Raw genomic sequence first — 16,875 nt, 5'->3', positions numbered from 1 at the left:
TAAAATTACATTTTTTGTCAGTTTTACCAGCATCACACCCGTCTCAAAGTGCAAAGGTTGAAGTACAAGATTAAGGTAACATTTCTTACTATTTAATTTTGTAAACATGATTACAATTTGTTACCTCAAACTTGACAAATTATTTATCTTTCAATATTCTAAAAGTAATTGGAGTAAAAGTATTGCCATGAGAAAATTGTCAAGGTTAAAGGTATTTAGGTTAAATTGTTTACAACCTTTATATTTGGGATTGTGCATTATAGTTAGACTTCTTATTTTATCCTCATTGCTTGCAGATTAACCATGAAAATCTAAAGCATCAAGTCCAAGCAAATGGGTGGCTAGCATGGCTTTGATTTCACACATTGACGCTATGATTACATATGTACATGTTGTCCATATTTTACTTTGCTTCATATATTAGGAGTTCATCCCTAACTAGCCTATAACTTTTACTGAAAACTTATGAATCTGAAAATTTTGATTTAAGGACATTAAATGTTATCAGCATGTATTTAGAAATGAAAATACATGTCATATTTTTAGATTTTTTTTTAATAGTTTGTGTTTTCCCATTTTATCTTCGTTGTTGTTTTAAAGGAAAAATAGTAAAATTTGTATGAGAGATTACTCACATATGTGCAAATTGGAAGGAATATATGCTGCTAAATTCTTCAACGAACGTGGCAATATGACAATATGGCATGCATAACGATAACACCATTATCATAGTAAACAAAAATGAAATCCACCATTTTTAATCCCTTATTGACTAAGGAATCCAACTCTTGATTTTAAGGAACCTAACTCTTGATTTTCTTCATGTACAATATATAGGGGTAAAACGATATTGATGGATATAAGAGAATTCTAACTACACTGATTAACCAAATTTTTTTGTTAATCAGTAATTACTAAAGTGATAATAATGACCAAGCATAGTTTAGTTCGTGAAACCAAATTCTATCAGCCAAACAAGAGAAAAAAAAAAAAAAAAAACACCATAATAATCAGCAAGCAAAAAAAAAAAAAAGTGGCATGGTTAGTGTGCATTTCATAAATTTCATTTTTCCTGTACAATGGGGTTGGTGCAAAAAATACCAAGTTAGATGATTGAAAATAATAAGAAATTTTTGTGATGGACACACCCCGACAATTTATAAAATAATCACTTAAGAAATATAAAAATATCTAAAACAACACATTTTTTGGCGCGTAGAGCCCGTGATGCAAAAATACCTTTTGCACGCATGTTAGTGCGTGCAGAGAGGCTAATTTTTATTAGGGAATACAAGTGCGTGCAGAGAGTCTAGTTTTTATTAGGGAATACAAGTAACTATTCAAATACAAGTAAATAAATAAGGTTTTGGATAAGGGAGGGGTATAAAGTGGAAAATGATTTTCCGTGTGTAGTTGTGTGATGTCAACTCACTTATTATGACGTACAACATTTACATACTAGTTTGTACTTTCAGAGGGATTACCCTGAGAACTGATCCCGATTTTCATAGTACTCCCGGCCATAGATAGATAGCGTTAAGCGAAGGCTAGGCAGGCATTAGGCGAGAAACATAACTAGTAGAAAGAAAAGCAGCAGCAATTGAAACTGGAATTGAAATGGAGGACAAGTTATCCATCGTGGCAAAGAGTTTTGCACCGTCACCAATTCAGGAACTGTCCCATCTCGCCCAGAGGTGCAACGCCATCAACCTCGCCGAAGGCTTCCCAGACTTCCCTGCACCTTCCCATATCAAACACGCTGCCATCTCTGCCATTCATTCCGACTTCAATCAGTACAGGTACACTCCCTCCTAGCTCACTGCTACACCCACGACTGCAGCTAGCTTAACAAGTTTTAGATAGATTCGATTGATGAATGATGATTTATTGTTAACATATAATTAGGCATGTGCAAGGAATATGTGACCACCTGGCACACATAATGAAGCAGATGCATGGATTGGATGTCAACCCTCTTACTGATATAGCTATTTGCTGCGGCCAATCTGAGGCCTTTGCAGCGGCTGCCTTTGCAAGTATTTATACATGAGTTACTAAGTGGATAACGCTTGAGTGCTTGTGTGTATATAAAGAATTAATGTTTTGTTCTCCTTTATTTTTTCGACTCGCAGTAATAGACAAGGGCGATGAAGTTATTCTGTTTGACCCTTGCTATGAAACATATGAAGGATGTATTAAGATGGCTGGAGGAGTCTCAGTAAGCCTCTCTCTCTCTCTCTCTCTCTCTCTGATTCATTCTTCTTAGTAAATCAATATTACCACCCTGCAGTACTCTGCTATGTAAATGATATCACTCTCCCAATGTAGCCACTTGATCATCACTTTGTTATATATATGAATTGAGATTAGAGCTGCTGCCTTTGCTTGTCGAATGAATGAATGTCAATTATTAATTAGGATAGGCAGAATTTCTCCTTATTTTGTTCATTTCAATGGATGTGACAGGTGTATGTGCCTCTTGACCCACCCCACTGGACCTTGGACCCTAAAAGATTCATCAACGCTTTTAATGAGAGAACAAAAGCTCTCGTACTCAACAGGTTATAGCAAACTCAGGACCTGTGCTCTCTATTGATTATAGAATAGAGGTTTACTTCATTTGTTTGATCAATTGAATACGAAAACAATACTATAATTTATGGACCCTTTTATTGAAAATTATTAACCAAATGCTGGAAATATCCAGACGAATGGTCCCTAGCTAAACTCAAGTTATATCAAAAATTTCAAAATGGCTAATGTGTCCCTGCAGTAATTGGAGAATACTGCGGAACTCTGTATCTTGCAAGAAAAGATATCGTATTTCTCATATTATCATATTATGGTTTAGATATGTACTGATGTAAATTTTGCAGTCCTCACAATCCAACCGGCAAAGTTTTCACTAAAGATGAACTTGAGATTATTGCTGAAGAATGTCGCGCAAGGAATTGCCTAGCTATAACAGATGAAGTATGATATTCTTTCCCTTATACTAATTAGAAGACTTAGGCAAACTAAACTGCTTTAAATATTAATCAAATCCAATCAGATGTTTGCTATTGCTCCTTGGTTTGTACTTGTTTCTTTTGTTAGAATTGAATATGAACTTTTCTTTTCCTGAATTAAACTGCTAAAAACTGAAATGTGAGACAACTACTTGTCTAATTGTTGAAATAACTTTCGGATTTTTTTTTTTCTTTGAATGTTATCTGCAGGTATATGAGCATATAACCTTCAACAATGCAAAGCATATATCCCTTGCCTCACTTCCAGGGATGAAGGAGCGGACTATTATTACGTCTTCCTTATCTAAAACGTTCAGTGTAACAGGTCATAGCTTACATGCATCTTTCCCAAAAGAGCTTTGATTCAATTTGTAATATAGTGCTGATTGTTCATTTGTGCTTCAAAATTACTAAGATTTCATGGTTTCGTTGTTGGAATCATGTCTATCGATCAGGTTGGAGGGTTGGATGGGCAATAGCTCCAGCTTTCATTGCCTCTGCAATCAGAAACATTCACGCTAAACTTACAGATTCTGCTCCAGCACCTTTCCAAGAAGCTGCCTTAATTGCGTTGGGAAGCCCCCCCGAATACTTTGAATCCTTGAGAAGTGTAACGTCCAAATAGCCCAGATAATAGCTTTGTTTGTCTATGTGATGCAACTGGTGATGACTAATTCATCATTGGTGATATCTCTTTTATATATGCTCAGGATTATGAATCAAGGCGAGACTACATTGTCAATTTGCTTGCCAGGATCGGGTTTAAGATTCAATTCAAGCCTCAGGGTGCACTCTTTTTATTTGCTGAACTACCTGAAAATTGCCAACTTTCTGATGTATGTTTACCTCCCTTTACTTTATTGGTATTAGTTTTCAACAATTTGCACGAGCTTTAATATATTTTTCGGAATTATATGCATTTTTGTCCCCTCTTAATTAGGCTGCAATTGACAGTCTGTTTCTTATATGCGTAGCAAATGTAAGGTTTCATAACTTGTTTTAGGGTTGAAAATGATGAAATTCATGCTTCCACAGGTAGATTATGTGAAAATGTTAATACAGCAAGCGGGGATAGTGGCTGTGCCAGGATGTGGATTTTTTCATGCAGATTTATCGCTGGAGAAATTATCTCAGGAAGGTTACTGCTATCGGGAGAGATATATTAGGTTTGCATTCTGTAAAAGTGATCAGACTTTGGCTTCTGCTGCCAAAAAACTTGGACAGCTTTTGGATGCTGCAGGGTGTCTCAATCTAAGATAACTTGGCAGGAAGATTAACTCATGTTTTTGTACTTTAAGTTGAGATTATATCGGAAGATAGAACTTCATGAGAATAACGTACTCATATTAGATTGAATAAACGCACGAACTGTGCTTCCAATTTCACTTTTATTATTTAAAATATAAAATTGACAGAAAAAATATCCGATGAAATCACAAGAGAAAACTGCTCCTAAAACATCTCAGGGTATCCAAGGTGATGGAGGAGGTGGTGGGGGTGAAGGCAGGGGAGGAACTGCATAAAACATGGAGTTTTTGTCAACACCAGCAGGGTTTCCAGTGGACAGTGCCACAAGTGCAGCAACCAGACCTGCATTTCCTGCAAGGGTCGGCTCTGTGTAGTTATAATTGGAACGGACATCCTGGAAATTGTCGTGCTCATCAGGACCAGCAACCATGGCCCCAACAATTATATTTGGATTCGGTTTCTTACTGTCTCTCCATTTCAATCCCCCCTTACAACCATACTTGATCTTATTTTTGGGAATGGATGCTCCTCTATGGTGGACCTGCTGTGGAAAACGCTCACCAAAGCCGACAATGTAGCTTATCCCCCGAGGATTTTTGCCAATAATGTAATCAATTTGGGTCCTGGCAAACCTGCGCAGTTCTTCAGTAGGGTAGAAATTGGATCCGCAATGCCATCCAGGTGCAGAAATAGCGTCAACATAGTCGCTGTATAACTGAGCTAAAAAAGCTGCACAGACTACATACTGAAGAGGCCTTGGCCTTCCATTGTTCAACTGAATCAGCCCTCCCTTTGTTCTGTTGAAGCTTGTGAATACAGGAAGGTAGGAGCACATTGTTTCATCAACCTGACTGTGAAATGTCCTCAACATCTCTTCATAAGGGTACCCGTAATTCAAGAACAACCTCAGCCGGCTTAGAAGCAAAAAAGCACCAGCATGCTTGTTGTCCCAGCTAAGTACCCTATTCTTGGGGTCAGTCCACAAAACTTTTCCTTGAGCACCCAAGTCAGGGTTAGTGACAAGTTGGAGATAGGATAAGTTCCCCGTTGCAAGATACAACCAAGATCCACCCCACAGAAATTCATCCCAAAAACCAGTGGAATTGTAGATGGGGGAAGTCGCGTCCGCACTACCCGTATACTTTGCACCTTGCCCTTTGTTAGCAAATTTGAAGAGTAAATCAGCACCATGAACAAGTTTCTTAGAGTAATTTGTATTGTCTTTGAAAACAATGGATGCAGAAGCTAAAGCAGAGGCCATTTCTGCGGCAAGGGCCGGGCAGTTATAACACTCTTGTCCGGTTCTTGGATGGTCAATATCCTCAGGACGTATCCAACAGTTGCGAGTTTTCTCCTGATCACCACCACCGGAGGAGTCAGTGTCATCACCCCCTCTAACATCTGCAACCACATTGAAAATGGAATCAGCTGCAGAGGAATTGAAGGTATTGAGAAGGTAATCTGTACCCCACTTGATGATGCCCTTCACATGGTCTAGTTCTCCTAGTGCCGCATATTTTGCACTGTATTCGATCACGCTCCAACTCAACATGGTAATGGCAAAAGATGCGGGGAAGCTGAACTTGCTGGCATCTCCACCGTCATAATATCCACCAATCAGATTTTTGGTGTTAGAGTTGCCATCGCTCAGGCAGGAATCACCTCTCCATGAAACACTGTTGTACTTTGGTAGTTTTCCAGCTGCACAAAAAGAAACGTTCAGGTTAGATCGTTTACGTAATACATGTTTCCCTGGGAAGGTTTTGATTAAACAGTCATCAACTCATCATTGTATTTTCCTTTTCATATGTAACATGTTGATGAGGGTGAGATGACAATGTATGGAGGATTTTCGTCTGCGAATTGAAAGGTGATGACTGTCCAAGCAGATATTTCTTTTGGCGTGTTTGTAAATACGTGACTATATGATGGTTACACCCAAAGTTTTTTTGGTCTAAGTGGCAGGAAATAATATAGGAAACGTGCTATTGCTCACTATTAGACTTGGACTCTCCTTGAAACTGGACCTAATTAATCAATTAGTTCTATCCCGTCTTTTGGGCAAAATAATGTGTGAGAGATTATACAGTATTCAGAGGGGAGAAATGAAATCAAATAAATAAAAATTACAGTGGAGAACTGGAGTGTAATGAGATGGCTGATATTGATACATACATCGTTGGGCATTGAAAAAGAAGAGGGCTTGGTGAAGGGCGGTGGTGTAGTTGTCAGGCACAGACAGGTGGACATGATGATGGCTCCGTTGGGCAAGCTTTACTATGAGAGTGATTAAGGCCACCAAAATGCCAACCACCACCACACTCCCTACTGTGACGCTGTATTTTGCACAACAAATCTTCCTCATCGACATAAACATCGTCCTCTTCTTTTTCTCGTCAGTACTCCTCTCATCGTCTTTATTTTCTGGCTTCAGCAGCCACCCTTGCTTCACCTTGTCCGATGGCGGTGCCCCTGCCCCTGCCCCATCCTCCGCCTCTATCTCCAGCGGACCACCACCACCGTGCCGTATATCATCTCTTTTCATCCTCTCCTGTGTGTCTCTGATCGTTCTCTCTCAAGGGAGCTTAACCTTGAGAAACGGAAACAGAAAGACAGATAGCTGTCTTTGCCTCTGGGCTGCAAATTAATCGCTCTGTGCTATTAAGGCAGGCAGGCAGCCGCTCCCGAAAATGTTTTGTAAGTGCCGCCTCACTGCATTCCAATTGTCGAAAACAATCCCCTCCCTTTTTACTCTCTGCTGGCAAAGCGCTTCATATATTAACATTATGCACAAAGAAAAATGAAGGAAATTCTAATAAATTAATAATCCATTCATCCTATTCAAACACGTTTGTGACTGTTTATTCGGTCATTTAACAAAATAGCCAAGACATTTCCACTTATTATTATTATAAAAATTGCTAAAATAATAATTGGTCCCGATTGTATATAACACTTATGGGAACTTTCTGCACACACGCAAACAAATTAGGTTTTCTTTTAGCAAAAGAAAAAAAGTAAATTGTTTTAATGAGGAAATTATATGTCCTAATCTTCGTAAGCAAGCGTGAGTTGTCAAAAGTCTAATCTTTGTCAAATTTTTTTCAGAATAAATAGGGTTTTTTTTTTTTTTTTTCCTTTATAACTTTAGTTGGAGTGAATAATGGAAATTTAAGAATTCAACTGATATTATGGAATACATCGAATCCGTTTCCATATGTAATTGCAAATTGGTTAACCTTCGGAACCAAGATTGGCTATTAATTAAGCCCGCTTGTTGGAAATAAAATATAGGGAAAAAAAAAAGAGAATAAAGAGTATTTCTAAAGAAATGCAAGAAAAGGAGTGGGACAACCTGAGAAGGAAAGGAGACAGATAAAGAAAAGAAAATTATACAAGATTAGATGAATTAGAATATTAATTAAGAGTAATATTAATTACGGAAACTTTAAACATAAAAATATGGTAAATATTATATTTAAAGCTTACCACGTGGAAAATTTTGAGTGAATGGTAGTGCCACTCCATATCGTCCAGTGGCAAGCCAAGCCTCACACAAGTTTTTCTCGAAAGGGTTGGGGGGGGGGGGCTAAATCTCATAATTTGCTAGCAATGAAGTGATTCAAGTTTGTCTTTGGCGAGAATTGAACATAAGTCCTCTCACTTATCAATGAAGAGAAATGTCACTAGACCGTAGTACTAAGTAGCTCTATTATTTTTATTAGATAGTCTATTTTAGTGGCGGATTCAGAAAAAATTGTTTTGGTGGGGTTGCATGTAAATATTCACAAGTAATTCTTCAACAATAAATAGCCGTAAAAATTAAATCATAACTCCATCATTCATAATTCATGAAATAAAAAAAATTACAAACCACAATTATCCATTATAAGTGACATTGTTCATGATACAGTTTCATATTTTGAAAATGTCGTATTATAGCCTTATTATTATTATTTAAATTTACCATTATTAAGGAGAGATGTGAGAATTTGAAAATGTTAGAATAACTTCATTATGAATACAAGGAAAATTGAAATTTTAAAGATATGAAATTTGGGTCGGGATTTGGTAGAAATTAGGATTTAAAAGATTTGAGTTTATATATGTCTAGATTAGAAGCCTAAGTTCGTTTTCACTTTTTCTCTATGGCTAGGACTTTCTTTGTTTTTTTTTTTTTTTTTTTTTTTTTTTTTTTTTTTTTTTTTTTTTTTTTTTTTTTTTTTTTTTTTTTTTTTTTTTTGAGATATAATAAAATGACTTGGTTTTGCTACGTCCAAAGACGTAAATCAGCAGCAAAGAAAATACGTGATGCAACCTTCACCATCGCTACCTTGCCCATTCATCGTGGTAGTTCATCGAGCAGTTGGAGGCATATCTCAAGGGAAACTCTAAGCATCAAAGGGGCAACACTTAGGTCTTCCATGGAGGTTTGCCAAAGTTGGGAAGATCAGCCAACTTATTTATAGGCTTTAGGATTTATACAAAAAGGTGTTAAACATTATCAAGATATTACATATTGACTGAACAACCACATAATAAATATAATATACAACACTCCTTGGATATCAGCCCACTTTGCAAACTAAACTGGACTTCTTCATACTTAAGTAGACGTTTGGTGGTTAGAAAGCTACTGATGTTAGCTTTCCACAACCCTTTACGGCTTATACTTTCATTCCCTTATGAAGAAAATATTGACGTTTTACTACAAACAACGCAAGCAGAGATTTTTTCGCGGATTTGCATAGTCCACTTTTTCAGGATCGAACTCCGACTAGGGAAAAATTTTGAAGGCTCATCCATCAGGTGAACAACCTTGGAATAACCCATGGTAGCGCTCCAAAAGGTAAGTACCTTTGATTATTTAGTTGTATACATGATTAAATGCAAAATTTTACATGCTTTTAAGATTCTCAAACAAAGATTGGGGCATGGAATCATAACAAGCTACACGCATGAGCTACACTCCGACTTGAGTAAGCCTCAGACTGATTCAAATCTAATTTGATCAATCAACTAGACACTAAGTCAACTTGGTCAAAGAAATAACGTCCTATGTAATGACCCAAGCACTTAGCAAGGGCCAACATCGGGAATTGCATATTTAGGACAAAAACCACCAAGCTGAGAATGATCTTTTTTATATCGTCGCTATTGATGGCAAAGGAATGTGCAACGTTGCTATCCTCACCCTAAACTCACGTTTTTTGCTTTCAAGAATGTGGATGTTTTGTTCATCATATGACTTTTTGCAGTGTGATATTATGGGATAAAGCCTATTCTGTTAGATGAGTCTTTTGTGATAAAGCCTATTCTGTGGTGTTTCAATTAGCAGTTTGGGAAACTCAAGTCGTATTAAGCGTGATTACGTTAGGTAGACTACAGACATTGGGACATGGCCCCGCTATCTGGAAGCTTTCAATGTACCATCCAACTTCCAAAAAGTTTAAACAACCTAAGGGTTGTGGGTTACCTACTCAAATCCAAGTTCTGGCCATTCGAGGGAATAATTGAAAAGGGCAAACCAAAAATCATCGGAGTAATGCCTCTGAACCATAGAGTACGATTAATTATATCCCGGACCAGCGTAGCAGGACTGAATAAGGCATCCACACTAGGAATCCTCAATGAAATTTTATTTTAATGGCACTGTGATTCTCGAAAGTAGCTTAGCAAAGCCATCTAAGTGTAAACCAATCAGAAATGCTCAAGTCCAATGCATATAGGGTATGTCAAAATGATCGTAAAGATTTTTCGATCCCATGTGCAAGCAACCAAGTCACTAATGAACTTTTCATTTAGGGTTCACTAGGAACAGAAATGCAATTCGAACTATGAAGGAAGACCTTTCTTGGTTACATGTTGCATTATTAAAATCTTCATACCCGAAATGGTGCAAGGTGAAATGAACAAACAAAATCAAAGTCATGCTCAATTTCTCATACAACATTTAGATTAATCTTCTGCAAGTGTTATCAATCACTATCGCTAGGCCAACAAGGCTATTGAAACATGTCAAACTGGCATTATGATCTAGATATAATTTTGGACAAGATCCTTCACTTTCTCATCTTTAGTTCAACCAATACATCAAAAAAAGTTTCGAAGCAAGAGATATTTCATAGGACTTAGACATGGTGTCGAAGTAAGATGGTACTCCGATTATCGCAGTGGAAATCTTTATAAACATTAAGTTTAGGAGATAACATTTTTCTGCAATGTTATCAAGGGGACCAAAGCTCACATAAGCTTGCAAACTTATTCGTATTTGACTTCGCTGCTTATTAACTCCGAGTTGGTTTAGAACTCCAAAAAAATTGTCGAATAAAACTATATTTTGGAAAAATGATGAAAAGTTCTAAGTATTTTACTCTAAAGACTTCAGTGAAATAAACTTAGCAAAATATCTCCTCAGGCATCCAAGTTCTTTCAAAGATAAAGCAAAACAGGCACATTTCGTCATGCATCTAATTTTTCAGCTATGCATTCGAAACTCTGATAAGAGGTCTACAATATGGTTTGGAACTATTAAAGATCAGATCTTTGAGAAACAAGCATGACTAGCCAGACTTGGCTAACTCCAAATCAAACAAGCAAGTTGAAGGTCATTTCGATACGCATTCTGGAAAAGTAATTCTAGAATGATTCACTTCTAATTTGTTGGTAACAATCCATCCTCGAGCGGAGTGCACTCTCAGAATCATAGTTAGGGGTAATTATAAGACTCTGATTTTTGGGCCCATGACACGTGGCACTCATGATGGTTAGAATGACCGAAAAGCCGTCAGAGTGAGACTAGAGCTGCATGGTAGTCCCAACTGATTTAGTTTCCAACTCTTTTGAGCAACCAAAAATATTTAGTAGCTAGTAAGCAGGGGTGCCAAAATTGACAGTGGATCAAAAAGTATCACAGTCCAGCACGAATTTGCTAGCTGACTGATACACGACACTGTAGCAAAGTTGCAGGCCTTAGATTGGGCTCGGGAGCAGGCTGCCAAGATGCCCAACTCTTCCATGCAAGCTTCAGGCTTGCAAGCCAGAGGGAAAGGCAACCTAACAAGCAGCATACTCGCTGGGGGGTGGGTCGAGGCATAGGAGAACAAGCCTAGCAACGCAGAAAAATTGTTGGAGGCGCAGGCCGAGGGCAAGCAGAAGCCCAGCGGAAACTGGCTTCTAAAAATGGGCTGAGAGTGTGACGCCCATTACCGAGAAACTCAGGCATTAGGCCTAGTCTAGTTCGAGCAGCAAGCCCAAATGCCTGTTGATGAAAGGCTGGCGTTAGAATGACGTTATCCTGGTAGCTGACCCAAGTTGCAGGCTCGACATGGCGTCGGCTCAGTGCGACTTGGATGCAGGTCAGCCAGGCATGGCTTATTGTTGGCTCGGTGCGACACCAGGCCGTGGCTCGACCATGAATTTTCCTTCTTTTTTTTTCGAATCTAGGGTTTTGAAAAATCCAAAATTGCTTTTATTTTCTTTCGTTTCATTGACTCACAAATTCCGCATAGCAAATTTATTATTGTGTTATGCATGAACTATATATTTTGAAAAATATATGAAATACACAATATATATATATAAAGGTAATTATAAATTTAGGAGGTTCATGCATCATGTGGAATGTTTTCATGCATCATGATAGTTGAAAATATCAAACTTGGATTTTATAGAACCTGATTGGCAGAAAACAAATTGAGCATTTGAATTTGTAAACTATCTGTCTCCATAACCAACGATTTTACCTCCAATACGTTGTATCACGTTCAATACAGAAAAATTAAATTGAATCAATAGCATGTAGTTTAATTTAATAAAATAATAAGTTAATCATAAAAAGAATGACAAAAATGTAATACTAATAACGTGTTGTATGACCTATTTATTGTAGAGATGTGCGGCAGAGTATAGAGAGAATTGGGTGGATTCTGATGCGTGTTTTCTCACTCTGTTATTGCCCTTATTTATAGTAGTAGGGAAGGTAAATTATTATCCCAATAGAATTACAACTCTAACAGAATAATATCTAAAGTATAAGATATGATAGAATCCCATAAGGATATCTCAAGATATAATAGAATTTACACAATTACATTTCTAAATCATAGAACAACAACAAATTTAAATAAATATCTCATTCCTATAGGAGTTGATATTAAATTGGCAGTGTCGTTGCATGACTTCGGGTTGTATTATTACTCGTTTAAAATTCAGATGAGCTATATGATGGTTGTATGCCTAATAAGGTGATAATGAAATTAGTGACTAAAATTTCATGACCTTGTTCCCTCCTTGGAAATAACACATCTTAACCATACAAATATGGTAAGTATAACATTTTCTATTAAAATATTTAGAAATTATGCATCTGATTTTTAATCTTAGTTTACTTTTACTAAAATATTATCATTGCGTAGTTACTTATATGAGCTTTATAGTCAGTGAGGCTTCCTTTATAATCAGTGAGGGGAAGCCATCACAGGCCTTCAAATTCAAGAAGGCCCCTAAATATCTTTATGATACTTTCTTTCTCCATTGCAATTTGATTAATTTGATGCTTGGACAAATGTTATCAGTTTTTTTTACCAAAATTTTTATTGTGTTAATTTCTGAAGATTTAAAAACTTTTGAAATCGATCCTACCATAACTAACAAATATAGTAATCTTTGACTCTCTTTAGCCTAGTTAGCCTATGCTGGTCTTTTAAATTTTCAGAAAGGAATTTCATGCAAGGCTGCTTTTTAGTTATAGAATTTTTTATCATTTCATTAATTGATAAATTATACATCTTTTGTAAAATAATTTTAATAATAGTCTCTTTTGTCGTACTACAAGAATATAAAGACCTCCTTAGTTATTTTCGTGCTGGACTGGAACCTTAAAATTTCAAAGATGGTCCTGTTATGGCTTATGGGGTTTTATCACGAATACGGTACATCATTCAATGTAGCAGTTTAACTTTTGGAGGTTATTAACTCTCTCTCGGTACGCAGAAGAGTTACCGAGTATATCAATTCTTTTTCACAACAAAAATATATTTTACACTAAGGAGAGCGGGGGAGTTCGGCTAAACCACACAATGAGTAACATAATTTGGTATCGAATTCGCTATCTACGAGATTTGAACATAAAACCTCACATTTACAAGTGAGGATGAATACCATCAGACATGTAGTACTGAGTGACATGAAGTATATCAATATTGAACTAAGTGCTAGAACGTTAGGATTAGTGATTCTACTCACGTGAGGAACTTAATTATCTAGTTTGTGTAAGCAATTAAATTATGTATTTCTAGGCGTGGACTCCAGTTAAACGGAAATAACGAACGCCTATCTAAGCATAAAATGTACAAAAGATGTATTAATTTGATAAAGCAGCATAGATTGATATATGGTTCAAACATTTATTTATTTTATTAAATCAGGTAGTACATATGCAGCTAGCGAGCTAGGTACGTTTCCCATATGTGTGTGTGTGTGTGTGTGTGTGTGTGTGTGTAATTAAGGAACCCAAGTTAGCCAGCGTGAATGAGTGCAAACAGCAAAACGCAAGTGAAGGCAGTGCCCAGGTGCATGTTAGCTTTGCAATTAGTTGTATTTTAAGCAGCAGCCATGTTATATACGACCCAAAGTGAAGCGACACACGTGCATGCATGTAGTACTAGGTACGTTGATGGACCGGTCGATCTTAACCAATTGACCTGTTCTTCATGTCGTTGTAGCGGCGATCGATGGAATCCAAGCGCTGAAGCCTCATCTGTTGATAGAACTGAGCTATAAATTCTTCAGCCTTGGCGTCAATATTTTGGTCATGAGTGGCAGCACCAGGACAGGCAGCGATGGCATTGGTGTCGTGGTCTTCCGTCCGGTCCAGCTCTTGGAGACTGACAGCAGAGGCGTATCGGCTGGTCATTCCATCTTCGGAGGAGAGGTCGTCAGTCCGCGCCGGAGACATGGGTGGTAGGAGCACGTCTTCGTATCGTTCAATTGAAGAACTACGTTCATGCGTGCTCCTAGTGGAGGAGGCCGACGGCGTCGATGGGTTGCTGCTGCCGCTTTGGAGGTGCAAGGGACGGATGGACCCTACGAGGCGCTTCCACGTGCTTTTTGAAGAAGCCACTGCTTCTGCTTCGAAGGAGGCCGGAATTGATTTGGATTTGAATTTGTCAGATGAACGGCGTCGTCGGAGCATAAAGGCGGCCACTTGGAGAATTTGTATAGCTCCTCTGCGCTTCTTTTTGTAATTATTACCGGCTGGTGCTGGTGCTGGTGCTGCGGCTGTGATGGTGCCCACATAACCATGATGATCCTGACCATGATCTCGATCTCCATCGGATTTAGAATTAATATCGATAACATCCCCATTAGGAATAATAGGACACGGACCCTTGTTGGTGGTGTCGGCGATGATGATCACGCTGTCTAACTTGGGTTCCATTAATAATTAATAAGCTATGGTTACTTATGGGGCCGGGCCTAGACCTAGTTACGTGACGGCTGACTGTCGACGTCGTCTTCTTCTTCTTCTTCTTCTTCCCGCGCTTCCTCTCTGTTATCGATCCCCTCCCCTGCGGCGAGCAGGGTGAGATGCGGGAGAAAACTTTGGAGGGAGTGTTGGAAAGCAACCACCTTATATACCAAATTAACTTCCGCTATCGATGCATCCCCCCTTTCTCTCTCACTATTTATATGACCGTGATCCACCGCGAGCGGTCTGTACCTCTACTTGTTTTCTTGTTTTTCGTTCCAACAAATATTAGGTTATATTTAGCCGCTTCTCCAGCTACCGTCAATTTCATGCATCCATTCATTTCATTCGTCATATATGTCTTTTTCTCTACCAATCAATTACGCTTTAGCTAATTGCTAGCCATGTACGTTTACCCAATGGGATATCACTTATTACTCCGTATCCCTTATCTACTCATAACTAATTATGACTATATACAGTGGCGGATCCATGATTCAAACTTTGGCAGTTTTAGTGTTAAAAGTCCAAGTTTTTTTTGGTAGAAATAGAGCGCGAAACATGTAAAAATATTTAGTTTATTCATTGAGATATTTCATCGAATACTTGGTGGGTATGTTGTCGTCAGCTAACTAAGTTGCTTACATGTCAACGATATTGACATATGCCGGTTCAAAGAGGAGGAGGTTGTCGGAGGGGATGGAGGGAGGGGGGTTTAGGTCCCAATTTGTTTGAAGGTACTAATTTTATTAGCAATCCATTAGGGTAATGGATTTTGGTTTTTTAGCTTTGAGGAAGAAGACATTAGAGTTATGGAGGTTTGGAAAGAGAAGAAGAGAACTGAGAGGGAAGAAGATGGAATTGCAGAAGTCATAATGATGCGGTAGTCGGAAGGGAAGGAAGAGATGGATAGGGGTGGGGTGAGATGGGGGGTTTGGGTTGCGAGGAAGGGGAAGAAGGGGTCGGGGAAGGATTTTTGGTTTTTTTTTTTTTTTATTTTTTTTTTTTTTTTTATTTATTTATTTATTAATAGAGTAAATTATTATAATATTTTAAATGCATAAAAAATTATTTTTTTGCCACGTGACAACCATGTCAGCACAAATGTGGCAGCTGTAACATCCCACATCGTCCAGGGGAGTGATCCTTAAATGTATATTCTCATCCCTACCTAGCACGAGGCCTTTTGGGAGCTCATTGGCTTCAGGTTCCGTAGGAACTCTGAAGTTAAGCGAGAAGGGGGCTAGAGCAATCCCATGATGGGTGATTCACTGGGAAGTTGCTCATGAGTTCCCAAAAACAAAACCGTGAGGGAATGGTAAGCCCAAAGTGGACAATATTGTGCTACGGTGGTGGAGCGGGCCCGAGAAGTGGTCCCCCTGGGCCGGGATGTAACAATTTGGTATGAAAGCCTAACCCTAGCCGCGTGTGTGCCGACGAGGACGTCGGGCCCCTAAGGGGGGTGGATTGTAACATCCCACGTCGCCCAGGGGAGTGATCCTTAAATGTATATTCTCATCCCTACCTAGCACGAGGTCTTTTGGGAGCTTACTGGTTTCGGGTTCCGTAGGAACTCCGAAGTTAAGCGAGAAGGGGGCTAGAGCAATCCCATGATGGGTGACCCACTGGGAAGTTGCTCGTGAGTTCCCAAAAACAAAACCGTGAGGGAATGGTAAGCCCAAAGCGGACAATATCGTGCTACGGTGGTGGGGCAGGCTCGGGAAATGGTCCCCCTTGGGTCGGGATGTGAGAGCAGCCACGTCAACTCTTAACGGACCAATAGATGGAAAATGTAATGGATGTATTATATTAAAATAAAATAGTACGTGAGGTATGAAAGTGAAATTCTTTAAAAATGTTGTAAGGAATTGAAATTGATCCCTAACATGAAGGGGTAAAATATAATTTACCCTAAAAGTTAAAAATTAGAATGAGATTCTTTATATCAACGCTTAAAACCCAAATGCTATCAAACCAAGGGCAAGGGAATTATCAAAATGAGAAGAGTAAAGCAGACCCTTCGACAAAAAAAATAAAAAATTAAATCAGACGTTGTTCTCCATATTATTACCAAAGCTAGGACTTGTAGGGCAAAGAAGTAATAGTAACTTGAAGAACCAAAGCTAGGACTTGTAGGGCAAAGAAGTA

The 16,875-nt window shown here is 38.3% G+C and overlaps 3 protein-coding genes across 3 annotated transcripts; 1 reads left to right on the top strand and 2 right to left on the bottom strand.

Moving 5' to 3' along the window:
• The first annotated feature begins 1,446 nt into the window (after positions 1-1,446).
• On the top strand, positions 1,447-4,393 carry LOC103931991 (kynurenine--oxoglutarate transaminase). Its single transcript, XM_009341522.3, has 9 exons — positions 1,447-1,799; positions 1,906-2,036; positions 2,133-2,218; positions 2,467-2,561; positions 2,877-2,973; positions 3,219-3,333; positions 3,464-3,618; positions 3,719-3,844; positions 4,044-4,393. Exons 1-9 carry the CDS (start codon positions 1,618-1,620, stop codon positions 4,266-4,268), a joined length of 1,212 nt encoding a protein of 403 aa, XP_009339797.2. The 5' UTR covers positions 1,447-1,617; the 3' UTR covers positions 4,269-4,393.
• Positions 4,332-7,026, bottom strand: LOC103931993 (endoglucanase 25). Its single transcript, XM_009341523.3, has 2 exons — positions 6,432-7,026; positions 4,332-5,957 (listed from the first exon to the last, which is right to left on the bottom strand). Exons 1-2 carry the CDS (start codon positions 6,799-6,801, stop codon positions 4,471-4,473), a joined length of 1,857 nt encoding a protein of 618 aa, XP_009339798.2. The 5' UTR covers positions 6,802-7,026; the 3' UTR covers positions 4,332-4,470.
• Positions 7,027-13,652: 6,626 nt separating this feature from the next.
• On the bottom strand, positions 13,653-14,919 carry LOC103932007. Its single transcript, XM_009341537.3, has one exon. It carries the CDS (start codon positions 14,695-14,697, stop codon positions 13,948-13,950), a length of 750 nt encoding a protein of 249 aa, XP_009339812.2. The 5' UTR covers positions 14,698-14,919; the 3' UTR covers positions 13,653-13,947.
• Positions 14,920-16,875: the final 1,956 nt, after the last annotated feature.

This window comes from the organism of the source record quoted next, unplaced genomic scaffold (assembly GCF_019419815.1).
Source record: "Pyrus x bretschneideri cultivar Hongxiangsu unplaced genomic scaffold, Pyrus_bretschneideri_v1 Contig25, whole genome shotgun sequence".
Classification (NCBI taxonomy): Eukaryota; Viridiplantae; Streptophyta; class Magnoliopsida; order Rosales; family Rosaceae; genus Pyrus; species Pyrus x bretschneideri.
The sequence above is the reverse complement of the archived record's forward strand: the minus strand, read 5'-3'. Positions and strand labels throughout refer to the sequence as shown.

What these genes read in the sequence shown, in the direction of transcription:
- LOC103931991 (XM_009341522.3), top strand. Translation starts at nt 1,618, where the DNA reads ATGGAGGACAAGTTATCCATCGTGGCAAAGAGTTTTGCACCGTCACCA. An exon ending in AAAGCTCTCGTACTCAACAG is followed by an intron (nt 2,562 to 2,876) that starts GTTATAGCAAAC and finishes TAAATTTTGCAG; the next exon opens with TCCTCACAATCCAACCGGCA. An exon ending in ACTTTGAATCCTTGAGAAGT is followed by an intron (nt 3,619 to 3,718) that starts GTAACGTCCAAA and finishes ATATATGCTCAG; the next exon opens with GATTATGAATCAAGGCGAGA.
- LOC103931993 (XM_009341523.3), bottom strand. Translation starts at nt 6,801, where the DNA reads ATGAAAAGAGATGATATACGGCACGGTGGTGGTGGTCCGCTGGAGATA. An exon ending in CTTTTTCAATGCCCAACGAT is followed by an intron (nt 5,958 to 6,431) that starts GTATGTATCAAT and finishes CTTTTTGTGCAG; the next exon opens with CTGGAAAACTACCAAAGTAC.
- LOC103932007 (XM_009341537.3), bottom strand. Translation starts at nt 14,697, where the DNA reads ATGGAACCCAAGTTAGACAGCGTGATCATCATCGCCGACACCACCAAC.